The sequence below is a fragment of the Perca fluviatilis genome, chromosome 9, assembly GCF_010015445.1.
Source record: "Perca fluviatilis chromosome 9, GENO_Pfluv_1.0, whole genome shotgun sequence".
Lineage (NCBI taxonomy): Eukaryota > Metazoa > Chordata > Actinopteri > Perciformes > Percidae > Perca > Perca fluviatilis.
This window is the reverse complement of record NC_053120.1, coordinates 27923485-27939003: the sequence shown is the minus strand read 5'-3', so window position 1 is coordinate 27939003 and position 15519 is coordinate 27923485. Positions and strand designations below refer to the sequence as shown.

Sequence of the window (15519 nt, the reverse complement as noted above, 5' to 3'; positions counted from 1 at the left end):
AGACTACCATTTTCTGTAACAGGAATTAAGCCTTGTTCTACTCGGAAACAACGGTCAATGGAGACTGCTATTGATTAAATGTTCTTCGTCTGAAGTTTGAAATTGATTTCGACACAACTTTTAAAGTGTAATGTTTTTTTTTTTTGTTTTTTTTTTATAACAGATAAATTTCAATGTGGGCCAAACTCTAGAGCGAAAAAAACAAGAGTCACAAAAAAATCACAGGCCTGCTTCCATTAATAATCTGATTATGAGGAAGTACTTTCAAAATTCATTTAAGAAGTAAAGACAAAAACACAGCCATAAATGAGTAATACAGGTCTTACTAGGCATATCTAGAAGTTCCCTGATAAGGACAATAAAACTCTTCACAAAAGCAGCTTTTAGTTTGTCACAATTCCTTATCTAACAGTTTTCAATTACTGGCATCAAAAATAAAAAAAAGTTTTCGACCAAATAACAGCAAGTCTTAAAACGGCAGACTTGATTTAGCGTAATATATACAAACAAAGTAGCAAACCGTACCAGTACCTTGGGAAGTGGTCGTCCCAGCTGTGAATACAATTTAGTCCAGAGCTGCATGAGCGACATGGGTCCAAACGCTGCAGTATGGTGGGGGGAAAATACACACACACATGCACCCCTGTTCACCTGGTCTCCCTGAATGTGACAGCCTCTTCCATTTGTTGGTCAAAGTGTTGGTATTGACCTCACAGATGGTGCACTTCTGCCCAAAAGTGGACTCTCGCTAGCCCTTTCACGGTTCCTCTCTGGTTCGACACACACATCTGCATCTACCGCAGGTACGCTCTGGGCAATGAGCTCACGCATACAAACTCTGTTCCCTCACAACAGAGACACGAGCAAGTCTAAAACATGCTTCCTGCTTCACCAGGGCAGTCAGGTATTTGCATAGAGGGCTTAGTCATAGTGATTGTGGACTAGTTCCTCCGAGCTCAAAAAGGTGGTTGGAGAGTGAGTGAGAGAGCAGAGGAGGGGAGGGGAGGGGTGGGGAGAAGAGGGAGGGAGGAGGGAGGAGCTTTCAGGAAATGATGCTTTTGTTGGTAAGTGACTAGAGTTACTGGCAGTCAGGCCCATTTTACTGTACATGGTGTAACTCAACCGCATTTGTAGTGTAAACAGTATTGCGCTGTGGACCTGGCCGCTCCTCACACCCCGCTGCTTATTGCTATGTTTAATGGGCCTGGGCTACTATTTAATGATTATTATATTTAGAGACAGACTCTGCGTGGCTGCCTGTCTTACTTCATACTCTGCTTTTTGTCTTTGTATTCGTCTGCACAGGCTCAATTTCAAGGCTGCTGTTCTGGTAACAATCACTGATTAATATAATGACCCATAGCTTAGAGGTGTAAAAGCTAATAAGAATGAAGCAAACAACTAGTGTGATAATTAGCTGATTGGAGCGGTAGGTTACGTCTGAGAATGCAGGTGCAGTTAGTAGACTTGAATTATTAATACGCCTGACAAAACATTCCCTATTAATTCAGCTCTGTTGTGTTAATCAACATTAAATGAGACTTGACAACCAAATTTATAGTTTTCCCATGGACCAACGCTGAAAACCATTCTAGACAGTTTAAGTAAGGAGGAGGCAGCTGACATGGTCAGGAATGTATTAACAGGTCAAGTGCAAGCTGCAAGTTTGCCTATTCAAAAGGGTCTTTCAGGCGTCAGCCACTACTTCTATCTGTGTACAATTACACACAAATACTTCATAATGAATGGCCATTCCGGCTTACTGGAACTAGGGGCAGGACGGTTGAAAAAAGAATATTCTGGGAATCTGGTGGCAAATGGATTCTTTCAACAAAGATGCTGATCAAAGACAGTGTCGTAACCTTTGTTTTTCCAGTCATAAATGAGGTAATTGTGGTATTTAAAAACAAATAATGTGATTTGTCTACTTGACGAATGGAACAGAGGGGTACCTTTGCATACCCCGCTTCCAGGAATACATGATATCAAGTCAGCATGGTAAGGTACTCTAATGTCCATCTCTGCTGGACTGAAGGGGAGTCAGACTCTGAGACTGAGTTGCGCCTGTTCATGGTGTCATCATGGTATGAGTGGGAATCCTCTAAATAGTGCGTGCGTGCGTGCGTGCGTGCACGTGTGTGTGTGTGTGTGTGTGTGTGTGTGTGGCGGGGGGCCATAGAGGGTCAATGGGGAGGAATGAATCATTGATGAGCTTCTTTTGAAAACTCAAACACACCTTCATTGCATTACAGTCTAAAGGAGGAAGGATCCATGTCTGACTTCACAGACAACACAGTTGGTGTACAGACACTTCGATGCACTCTCACAGCTACATGCACCTATTCACTCCTGCTGTTTTGCAGAATCCTGGGGACGACTGTGATGTGGCTGCTGGAGACCACATATGAGCAAAATTAGTCATCATTTAGATTTCAGTAATTCTGGTTCTGATTTCAGTTGGATGTGCTAGCATCGGTTTATCCTTGGCTGATTTTACATACCCCACCTTCGCCATTCTGCAGAAAATTCTGTCATGTTAGATGAACCTACTCTGTTTAAAGAAATTGCTTTTGCCCAGTTAATACAGTATATTTAGTATTAGTGCAAGCATATTGTGAACACCATAAATGTGCACTGACACAATGCGTAACTGGCAATGTAAATAAAGGTGTAGTAGGTCTAAACTTTTATTTGTTCACAAAGCATACTTGATTAAATACAGGCTAGATAGAGGTTCAACCATCCAATGCTAATCCATAATTAAAGTGGATCAGCACACACCAAGGAAAACAATGCACCTACTAAAACCCTTTGAATTAACCTTCAACTTCCTTCTTTAAACTAGGGTATTGAAATGACTAAGAGTTATGGCATCTTACAAGGAAGTAACTAAGAATTACCAACTGATTTATATCATGACTGGCTTGCCACATGTAATAAATAACTTAAGAAAAACAAGATCTTTTATGTCAGAAAAATAAAATTTGTAGTAGAGTATCTTCAGTTTGTTTTGTTAGCAAACTGTAAATAGCTGCTACTTACAGTTAGGATGGGTTAAAGACTTAAGACACGTTGAGGGTTTTGGGTATGATGTATTGAGCAAATAACGTGATTCCGATTCCAAATAAAGCAAAACTGAAAGGAGCTGTAAAAGCAGACTAAATGCATATCAACTCTTCCTAGAAGTGCAGTGTGCAAATGAGTATCTGTAATAGTGAGAGGAACCGCATAGAGAAAGAACAAGAGTACAGTATGTAGCAAGCGACGAACACTGAATATCCCTAAACATGCCTTAGTGCTTAGTCTGTGTACGTGTGTGAGTACAGTATATACAGTGTGTGAACAGTATGTATGTCAATTATGTGTGCTTGCAAAGTGCTGTTCACTCTTTGAGGTTAGCCAAAGTGGTTTGTGAATGATTCTGGTTTTTGTCTTCCAGTAAGTCTTGTTTTCATTCTGATGCTCTGCATAAAAGTTCACATACTTTAGATCCACAAATGACCCAACCTTTAGACAGGTGTGCACATGTCACTGTGGCAAAGTTTACAATTCTCCTTCAAACCATAGTGAATAAGTTTGAGATTTCAACTCTTTTTTTTTTTTAAGCAAAGTACTAGTGCTTTTTAAATGGTATTGGTAGCATTTTGTGCAGGCTACAGATTTTTTTTCTTTTCTTTTTTTAAACCACCTCTGGTGTGTCAGCACGGTTGAAGCTATCCAAGTTCATTTTACTAAAAAGATACAAGACGCCTCAACCTGCCATCAATACTTTTATAGACTTAAGATTAATGTAAATTTCGATGAAGTATGAAATATGATGAAGCCTCAATTTGGTTTGGTCAAAGTTTCCACGGTTTGTCTTAATTCCACCGTGCCCAAGCTGGGTGTTTGGATAATGCTTTATTTTAGGGGGGTTCTTAGTTTCCCAAGAAAGGATTTAATGTGTAACTGTTATTTCTGGGGAAGTTTCCTGGGAAGGCAATTTGCAATTTGGTACCGATATATCAAATGATCGAGCTTTACGTTTTTGTTTTGTTTTTCATAAAGCCATTGTCTAGATCGATTTCATCTGTAAAATATAAATATCTACAAAATAGAAAATAAATAACATACAAACATCTAGATAAATGTATGTCACTTAAATTAGTGGACATGGATTTCACTTAACTATGACATGCATGAATTACTTGCAACTTAATTTACTACTACTATGATAGATTTGATGCTTAATAAGGAAAAATAATATAGGTTTTAGAGGAAGTTTCAATTGTGACATATCTGTACAGTAGCCACGTATTAAATTTCTATTGATTCTAATACAAACAAACATTTGGCTTAATCTAGAGACACATATCCTGTAGACATGCTCCAACAGTGTGCTCCCTTACAATATCAGGATATTCCAACAGAGCTCTGGTGAACTGCATAAACAAACTGTAACACTGCGGGAAGCTGTGCAAAACAAAAAGAGATTTCACTAATGACTCTACATCTGTCACTGAAACAAGGAAATGGCTGAAATAAACATGGCAGTCATCTGACAATCTAAAGAATAACATCAATAACTTCACCCAGTCACACGTGCCTCAACGTTTTCTGTACGGTCATGGTTCAGCAGTGCAAAGAAAACAAGAAATCCTACTTGTAGGCGGATAGAGTGAAAAATGGGCATGGTCAGCATGCCATAATGATGGTGGGAAAGAGAGTGGAGGCTGAAAAGGGGGTCCAAGCATGAGGTGGCAGATTAGTCATGATGACCCCGTGACTTACTTTTTTCTCTGCATGCCTCACATGGCAGGGAGTGTCCAAAACCAGAAAGAACAGCTGAGAAAGCACAACACAAGCACAAAACATCGCTCTCTTCTCTCTCAGGCACCATAACATTCCACGTTTCCACTGTCAGGAAATCAAACTTGCTGCTCTTGAATGCACCAATGATGAAGGAACTCATTTGAACTTAACCACATAAAAATGACAACTGTGAAGCCATACGTTAAATAAAAATATTAAAATATAAATATATAGAGAGAAATGAGTAGATCCAAAATGTAACACATGACCCTAATCCTCAGAATTACTTTTAAGGAAGAAAGCCATAGCCAGACGGGCAGATGGAAAACTAGGGAAACCCCACGCGAATCACAAAATCCATGCCAGCACAACAACACACGTGATGAGGATGACACATCACTTTCATGTATTTTAAAGCCTTCATGTGTAGTCTTTGTTCTTGAAATCCCCCCCCAATTACTAATACAAACATTTTTATATAACTTCAAGCATTCTTCTATTTTTCCACAGAACCATCATGTAATCCACACACCTGGACACAAACATGAAGTGAAACCTCTGTAGTTTTTTTGTCTTTTTGTGCTTCTCTTTAAAGCAACACCAAAGCACTTTTCCTCTTTAGTCCCTCTACAGGTTGGAAGCGGAATTGACCATTACCATTATCATTCAAACTACAGATCCACTACTCGATCTGGCAAATTTGCATAGTGCGGTTATAGCCAATAGAGGGCCGCAAAGCGAACGCAGAAGTGCCGTTCACCCTGTTACGAATTGATGAACCACTGAAACGATTTTGGAAACATTATTTTAAAGGTCCTATGACATGCTGCTTTTTGGATGCTTTTATATAGGCCTCAGTGGTCCCCTAATACTGTATCTGAAGTCTCTTTCCCGAAATTCAGCCTTGGTGCAGAATTACAGCCACTACGAGCCAGTCCCACAATGAGCTTTCCTTAGGATGTGCCATTTCGGTGTCTGTAGCTTTAAATGCTATTGAGGAGGGGGGCATTTCTAGCCACTGGGGACCATAGGCAGGCTGGGGGAACGCATATTAATGTTAAAAAACCTCAAAGTAAAATTTTACCTTTAAGGTACAAAATAATCTTTGGTGTTGCTTGAAACTGTTGTTAACTGTCAACAGTATGTTACCAAAGATCTTTGGAAATTTGATTTCTACTAGGGGGTTAATAAAGTACAACAACAACCTGTAAGGATCTAACTTAATTTGGCAAAACCTTGCTGAGCATCAAATTGAATAAACTTTAAAATATGACCTTAAGCTTTCATCAAACACTCAGGCTGTAAGACTCTGTTACCTCCAGGGACCAGAAAACCCTCAATTAACTCCATCACGCAGCAATTTAAGAAAAACACATCCCTCAATGCCAAATTGGCTCAGTTATAGTATTTTTGTAATTTCTCATGGCATTACTTTATGTATTAGAATTAAGTAAATGTAAAATGTATTACATTTAATTTATTGTACTGCAGTCTTGTGAATGCTGTATTACATGTATTTAATAATATAGTAACCTGCAAGAAAAACTTCAATTTGTCTCATAATTTGTCACAGAAATCCCAATGCACAAAAAGCATTGTGCATAGGGATTTTATTTACAGAAAATAAACCCACCCCTGCTCTTGGAACAAGCAATATATAAGGAGACAGGTGGAGACATACAATCCATGTGAACAGCAGTTTAAACTGATACTGTACCAACATTTTGTATTATTCAGTGAAAAGCCTTAAACACGCAAAGTCAAGGGAAGAATTGCCTTTTCCCTAGACATGGATGTCACACCTTTCATCATCCCTTATTTTTTAGTGCTTTGGCCTTATGTTGAACTAAGAAAAACAAAAGATAGAGATGCCCTCTCTACTGTCATACAGGCTAATCATAAAGGGGGATACTGTAAGTCTGCTTGGTAACCCATGACTGCCCTTCTTTAAAACTCATCATCATTAAAAAAATTTAATATGGTGCCATAATGGCACTCATCAGCTCAACCCAAATAGGCCTCAAATTAAAAACTCACTTGCCTGTGTCATTACAATTGGCTCCTATTCATATGATTCTAACTATAAGGAATTGGCTGGACAGACACGCAAGTGCACAGAAATAGAAATGTAAATGATGGATAGTAATCATCTGGAACGGTGAGGTAAATAAAAGGGAGTTGAAGCCTGCACATTTACTTGGCTGTCCCAGTCTAACAACCATGTATCATGAAATTAACATCCTAGTCTTATTAGTTGTATCTACCTGGGTAGGGGATAATCCCAAAGAATATTTACTTACAAAGAAGGCTCTAGCAACATATCTCACTTTGTGGACTCATTCCAAGCATGGCTGGAAATTACAATTACAATTCTGGGTTTACCCAACAGTGATGCAGTGTGAAAGTGTAAAAGAATGTTTAATTACAGTGTCTTATTAATGACATGCCTTGACAAGAATGGGGCAGGTACTGCTGCAGTCGTCTAGACAACACTAGCCTTTAATCAGGCTGCTCTATGGTAAATTAGGCAGAGCTGAACACACGTGGATTACATGATGAAAGAAGGGGGTGGGAGGCATGGCCTTTCCTCTGATAAGCAAGTAAGAGAGGAAGGAAAATGCAAGAGGAAAACTAGAATACATCCAACTGTGTTTAAGTTAGTTTTAAGTTATGAGTTTTATAAGTGTTTTCATATTGGCTTTTGTAGGCACTAGAATTTGTCATTGTTACTTTAATGCAAATATAAATATGCCAACATGTACAACAGATATCAGTGGTTTTGCATAGAGAAAGTTTTGGCGCCTCCCAAAGAGGTTTTAGCCTGCACCAAAAGAAAAATCACAAGTGCCAAAACGTCTGATTTTCAGCAGCCAGCCTCCCTCTCGTCCACAGCTGCTATACATGCATACACGTGCGGCTGGCGCTTATTTGACTGGATCTGAACGCTTCGCTGTGAAGCTAGCACTAATAGGATGTCTTTTTCGGAGTCAGTCTGTACCGGACCCAGACTCTCCCGGTGATCATGCTGCCACGGGGGACTGGCGCAGGAGCCGCTGCTAACGGGCGCCGAGCTCTCAGCCTTCTGCAGGAGCTCCGACTGCCGTCTGTCTGCGCAGCAGGCTGCGCTGCCGTCTATCAATATTAAATTGAGACAGTTTCAGAACCTGTGAAAACGTCTCGTAGTCGCATTTATTAGTAGTCCAATTCCGTGTTTTGGTACAGTTGGTTGTAACACTGATGCGAGCCATACGGTACGGTATATTTTGAATTGTTAACTGTCACCAGAATTTTGTGTTTCACTTTACATAAATTACCATGAATTAGTCCCTGAAAATGTATCAGAATGCAGGAAATGAAGAATTTCCTGGGGGAGGACACCCAGACCCCCCGCTTCATATATGTTCCCCCATAAATGCCTATTCTGAGCCAGGAAAAACCCTGGATATTGAAACAAACCTGAGAGAAGTCTCCATTCCTAGGGAGGTTGAGGCCAAAGTCCACGTCAGGGAATCCCGAGTACATGTCCATGGGCACATCCGGAGTGGTGGTGGTAGTGCTGCTGTTCAAGTGGTATTGCCTGGAGGACAAAAAAAAAATGGTTTAGTTTGTTTAACACATACTTGTTCCAAGTAAAACCAACACATGCCATTTCCTTCCACCTCCTACAATTACACAAATGTACACTTATAATAATATGACATATTTTAATAATGAAGATACAAAGGCACCTCATGTGATCAAGTGTCACAGTCAGAACAGAGAAGATGGTACTGTAACACTTAAGTACAATGATCTAACACTACACTGCCGCATCACATCATGTTTTCAGCAATTACAACACATCACACAAACACTTTCAGTTTTGTTTCTTGACAATGATCTGAACATTTAATTAAGGAAAGGACTGATGTCAGCAGAGTGAAGCAATACGGTCTAGTATCTTTCTAAATCAAAGTATCTAAGAGGAATCCAGGTGTTCAAAGCCAACAAAGTAGCAACTTCAACTGTCAAGAGAGATAATAGAAACCCATATATCAAGTCAGACAGGCAGATAGAGGTTAAAATAAGGTGAGAGACAGGGCAAGAGTGTGACTTCTACATAGAGAGCCAATGAATGGAGAACAAGAACAGCCCTTACCCACTTTGAGGATCCAACTATCATTAATACCAGCAATTCTCCCTGAGCCTAAGGTTTATATCAGAGACGGGTCCACAGATCATGTTTCTTGCTTAGTCCAAGTCATTATAAAGTACGTAAGTTTCACTGATAGTGGTGGACATGCAGTCAAAACGAAAGCAAAACAAAACCTTGGTGGACCTGTAATCATACCCTCCCACGTTCCTCTCATCCAATCAGGTGCCAGGGCTCAGGCTCAGAGTGATTGAGCTTGGCCAAAGCTATTCACCGGATTTGGCTCTGGGTCCTTAACCACGGGTCAGAGATCAGTGAGACTGATCGATTTAAGTTCAAAACACACCAAGAAGATGAAAAAGCAGCCCGTAGCCAGTGGATGGAATCTGGTCTATGAAAACAAGGTTCCTGCGGGGGGATTTTTTCTTTTGAATTTTCAAACAACATGCAGCAAAACTCAATATTTAACAATGTCCATGTTCAAATGTTCTATTTTTGGGGAGTTCAAAAATTCAGCATGGTCTTTTAGATAACCATAAATAACACTGGGTTGTGATGTAAACCACATTTGTTTTTATGTGGGTTTTTACTCCTAAAAACACTTTTTTGGGATGTTTGCTATGGGTTTGTTTTCTGTAATCACGCAAATAGGAAGTTAAATGTGACAATGAAGTTGGGGGAATAAAGCTATTGCAATCATGATGAGGGGGAAACTAAAAAAATAGATGAGATCATACAGGTAAAGAATCGTTTAGTTCTCAGAAAGATCACCGCGCTATCAATGATAACAATCATCCACATTGGAAATCCCCTTCCTAGCCCTTCAGCCAACAGTGATATGACAGTGATATTACAGCAGAAGTCTTGGCTCAAAGCTGGTTCAGGGCTCTCAGCCAAAGGAGCTGACTGACTTACAGTTTGCCTTCCCATACTACGCAGCCTGTAGCTGTATACAGATTATCATTGTTTCACAATCTCTTATTTGAAGCTAAAAACTTACTAGCCAGGCATGTAACAATGTCATTTTTAGACACTTTACAAAGATACTTTTTTTTTTTTTTTATTTACATATAGACAAGTGCTTTATATGTTGACAACTTCATAATAGAGGGAATTAAAGTTTTGGAACTCCTGTATGTTTCAAACATCATAATGACTTTTATGTTGCGGTTCAATGGGAGTGCTGTTCTTCAAAACACACTGAAGCTTGATTTACAGCTCTGCGTTGAATCTACTACGTTGTAGGTACGTACGGAGGTATGCGTAGATACTGACCCCACGCCATAGCCCACGCTGTAGCCAACGCCGTAGCAACTCCCCAGAAATGTAATTTTAGGTTGCGGCAAAAGAGACCGCACAACTGTGATTGGTTCACTTGGCCGTGGCTCGGTAGCGTCGTAATTCCTCCTACTCACTTCCGGCTGTTCCTTCTCCGGGAGCGACATGGAATCAAGGAGAGGGTTAACTTTTCGTGCAGCTGCTTTCTGACTGTGGTCAACTTTCGGACTGTGGTCAGAAAGCACAAGGGAAACACTTTGTTTCTCCGTCTCCACTACCGGAATCGGTACTCGCTCCGGAGCTAACCCCCGTCATTAGCTCTACCGCTTACTCCCCATGCACACACCAACCTCCGTACTGGCTCTGCTATTCACCGAAAGAGATATGCTAAAACAACGCAGACACAGCAGCACACCAGTAAAAATCCTCACAACGGCGTAGGCCACTTAAGTAGGTTACAGCACAGGCTATGCGTAAAGCCTATGACCAACAATAAATCTTAAACTATCAACAAAGCAACATCCTTTCAACACACTGAAGGTGCTGACACACTAAGCCAACGGCCGACCGTTGACAGAAAAGCCAGTCGAGATGATCAGTCGCGTCCCCGAGGTCCAAAAAACTGCCCGGGACACACTGAGGCGACACAGACTTGAGAAACGTAATACGTCTCCATAGCAGCAGGCGGCGCAACTCTGTATTGTTGCCCAAGAAATGAAAACCGGCAGCTGATTGGACGAACGCGTCACATGGGTTTGTTTTCTCCGGAAATTCAAAGCCAGACTGTCATTGTGGCCGTTCAGAATGCGATCTCCTATTGTACTAAAATAGTTCACTGAAACGTGTTTCTGAAAACATTTTAAGCGAGAAATAGGCCATGCAGTTCCTGAATCTGTCTTCATTTCAGATCAACAAAGGTCAGTTTAAAAGATTTTCGTCAGATTTTGAGAGACTCTAGTCACGCTCATTCCGCTCCCCATTTCCGGGTGAGTCCCAACTGCCCTGGCGGCGACTGAACATGTCAGGTCGGCGAAAATGAACGCCGACAGCACCCCAGACTGACGACGGCACAGGACACACTGAACAGATTCGAGTCACTGACCTCGCCAGACTGTCCAATAGCCGATTTTCAGCCCTGTGTGTCCACACCTTAACACCTCAAGTGCAGTAAAACTTGCAATAAATGGAAAATAAAGCCCAAATTAGCAGGGATAATGCATAAATGTAGGACACTTTAAGTACTGTAAATGTATTTATATTTATATAGCGCTTTTCTAGTCTTAACGACTACTCAAAGCGCTTTTACATAGTACAGGAACCATTCACACACATTCACACACTGTGGCCGAGGCTGCCGTACAAGGTGCCACCTGCTCATCAGATAAACAATCACACACATTTACACTCCGACGTTAAGGCAAAGACAGACAAACCGTATTAAAACAAAACTTTTCTTGCAATTTAGAAAGGAGCAACAATAAGTTTCAACCAAGGCCCACTCTTTTCATTTTTATATAACATAAATACATAGAATAGCTATCTTGTCCTTCAAGTAAGAAGAACAGAATTCCACAGTAGTCATCAAAAGTTCCATAAAATGCACTGTAAGTAAACAATGTAAATAGACTGTTTTTATATAGTGCTTTTCTAGTCTTAACAACTACTCAAAGCGCTTTAACATAGTACAGGAACCATTCACCATTCACACACTATGGCCGAGGCTGCCGTACAAGATGCCACCTGCTCATCAGATAAACAATCACACACATTTACACTCCGATGCGCAGCATCGGTGGCAACTCAGGGTTCAGTGTCTTGCCCAAGGACACCAACCTTCTGATTGGCAGGCAACCGCTCTACCACTGAGCCACAGCCGCCCTCAAAATGATAATCAACAGTATAATGTTACTTCCACAGAAAAACATTTATTTAACTAGTAAACGATGACATCCGACGATAAACAACTTCTAAGATTCCTTGGAAGAACTCTTCCTTACAGCCAACCCAATCATGATGTCTTGCTCTAATGCCATCAATATTGTGCAATAAGTGAACTCTGATTTATAGCAGTGGGAAACACTTCAGTCTGGCTACAGGCAGTATCAACAGGGAGTAACGGAGAGAAGACAGACAGCAAGTCAAACCAAACTTTTGGAGTAAGGATATCAAAAATATTGTCTAATGTTCAATATCAAGTAATATAATAAAGACCTATTTCACAGAACAATGTTAACCTTAAATACTAACAGCACACAGCATTGATTACTTTAAGAGTCGGTCATAGACAATCAGAAATAAAGATATAAAAAATAGAAGCATATTTGTGGTCTGTTTCTCATTCTTCAGCTGTAAACATACACCCAGACTCCGCTGTGTGGGACAGACCTAACCATCTTACCACAACGGTTGCTGTTGTTTGCTAAAAAGATTCAAAACAGTGGGCCTTATTTTCTCTCTTTAAATTGCTTAGAAAAATAAATGGAATCAGTTTACAACAGGAAAACACAACATATTTTAGGTAGTTCATTAACATAACAGTGTAGAGCTTTTTACTGCATTACACCATAATTTTGTTTTTTGCATGTACAGTGCGACCTGTATGTAGTGGACAGTGACATATATGAGGATAAACTGTTGTCCAGACCAGGGGCCTATTTCACAAAAGCAGGATTTATAAATCCAGTACAACGGATAAAGCGAGGCTTGACCTAGTCTAATCTGTGCATCCTGACTGTGTGTGTTTCACAACGGCCAGGCCAGGCTGAGGAGGTGCGACTAGGTTGGCCAGGCTGAAGTAATTCGGATGGATGCGTGTTCACAGCTTTCTTTAACAGACCGCAAGGTTGATCACAGATTCACGGATGCTAAAATGGAGAATACGCATTGTGCATCCTTTACACAGGGTGAGCCACAGCTTCTTATGGAAGTCTGATGAAGTGAAACACATTATTTGTAATAATAAAAAAAAAAAAGAAGAAGAAAAAAGAAACGCGGCCGATGTAATAAAAGCGTGACAGACAACCGCGGACCAACTGAATGTGTAAGTAGCCTAAAAATATACATTTACTGACCACTGCTCTTAACTCTATGGGCTAAAACACACTTTTCTGAGTAACAGGGAGTGATGGGTGGGGGTGTGGCCTTGACCAACTGCTATGCTTCGCTTGTTTACAAGCCATGATATCTCTCTCTCTCTCTCTTTCTCATGGGCGGGCCAAATTCTCTGGGCGGGCAAAGCAGAGAAAGGAGAGGTAACCTTTCCGCTTATGACGTCATAAGGGGAAGATTCCAGATCGGCCCATCTGAGCTTTCATTTTCTCAAAGGCAGAGCAGGATACCCAGGGCTCGGTTTACACCTATCACCATTTCTAGCCACTGGGGGACCATAGGCAGGCTGGGGGAACTCATATTAATGTTAAAAAACCTCAAAAAGTGAAATTTTCATGCCATGGGACCTTTAACGTAATGTCTGACTGTTTGTTTGTGACAAGTAACTCCATGAATGGTTTCGTTTAAGAGCAGCAGTCCGTAAATGTATATCATTCAGTCGCTCCACTATTGTCTGCCACACTTTCCCCCCATATATTATACGTTTGCTTCTTCGTGTATGGACACATAATAGATACACTGAAGAAATTGGACTCTGAAATGTAGAAACTGTGAAGATAATTAAGTGATAAATTCAATACACACAGTAAACATGACTAACACAGCCTGCCAAATATAAGGTCGAAATCATTGAGGTGTCCTCGCCATGTTGTTTCATGAATGTACAGTAGCATACACTATATAGTGACTGGTCCAGTGAACTAGGACTTTAATTTGGGAGGATCATACAATTATGATAATTGTACAATCCTCCCAAATTATAGTCCCATTTCACTGGACAAAACACAAATTGTGTGCTAAGAATGCCAAATAAAATGCAAATGGAAGAGTTACAAGCATGATCCTTTATTATTAAAGAATACAAAAAGAAATAAATTACCTAAAATAATTAACAAGTCCAACGTATTTGTCTCTCACCTGTCTGCCGTTGTTGGAACCACTATAAAAACACACCTGTATAGCACTTTATATATTTACTTTATTTAAAACACATTTGCAACTTCATCAGCCTTTTCTAATCATCTCAACTGCCGCCATAAAACATTCATCAAACTTCTAACAACAATATGAAAGGCATTTTTCATAAACGCAACGTAAGTGCAACAATAACTGTCACATGGGTAAATAAAATAACAGTACTTAACTGAACAGCAATATGTACCTATGTTATTTTAATGGAGGCTAATAATAATAATAATAATAATAATAATAATAATAATAATAATGTAAAACCACTGCTGAGTGAACAGAAAAGGCACCAGGATGAATAAATCCTGGCTGTTAGCCTGGTTGGGAGCAGGCTAGCTGCACAGAATAAATCTCCATGGTAATTTAGGTGTCTCTGCTTTCGTGAAACCAAGTCAAGGCTAAATAGTATTCCCCAGGATATCTGGGAAATCCTGGCTTAATCATTACCGGCAACCAAGTTTGATGTTTACATAGGCAGGGAGGTTTCTGTGGTATTTTGCAATAGTTTGGTGCTGGTTCCACAAAATTTAAGCAGCGGATCTACCGCACGTGATTGTGGCTTGACAGAGCACATCATCAATTAGAGCCTCCAAACGGAAGTCCAAGAGGATGTCGACCTGTTCTGAGCGTGCAGGCAGGGGACCGTACAAGACGCAGTTATCTTTGACCAAGATTACAGTGTGCTGTTTGATTGACAACGGTACACCCTCTACTGTGTCCCTCCTCCCACTGTGGCAGGAAAATGCCAGTTCACCAGTACAGAGCTCATCAATGTGCGGCAACACTTAAACAGAGCCCAATGTCAACAAAAAACTAGGGATGCACTGATCCGAGACAGATAAATATTGGGATAGCTTACCATGTGCAATAAGGGAGTGCCCTACATATTCCACTTTTCAGACTCATCTCAAACATTGGATTAAAGCTGCAGTGGGTGGAATGCAAAAAAAACACCAGTATGTATTTATTTGTTACATTTTGTTTTACAAAGTTCGGAAAGCAATGTTTAAGTCAAGCCTGATGTTGCCTTACACATAAAAGAATAATCCCACTTCCACACAGTGAGGCTTACAACCTATTAATAAAACACTTATGTTTGTATACAGTATCGGCCAATACCCAAAGCCCAGGTATCGGTATCAGGACTGAAAAAGTCGGATCGATGCATCCTAACAAAAACAGAACATCGTTTTGAGCGTTAGAGGGTTAGTGTATTGGATTGCATTATGTTGTACATGAGC

The 15519-nt window shown here is 40.4% G+C and overlaps 1 protein-coding gene across 1 annotated transcript in view; it reads right to left on the bottom strand.

Annotated features, from left to right (window-relative positions):
- si:ch73-63e15.2 (protein strawberry notch homolog 2) overlaps positions 1-15519 on the bottom strand; it is a 76740-nt gene that overhangs the window by 32452 nt on the left and 28769 nt on the right. The window contains exon 4 of the mRNA XM_039810691.1: positions 8248-8368. Within this exon, the coding sequence (XP_039666625.1) occupies positions 8248-8368 (121 nt within the window). The remainder of the gene's footprint in view (positions 1-8247; positions 8369-15519) is intronic.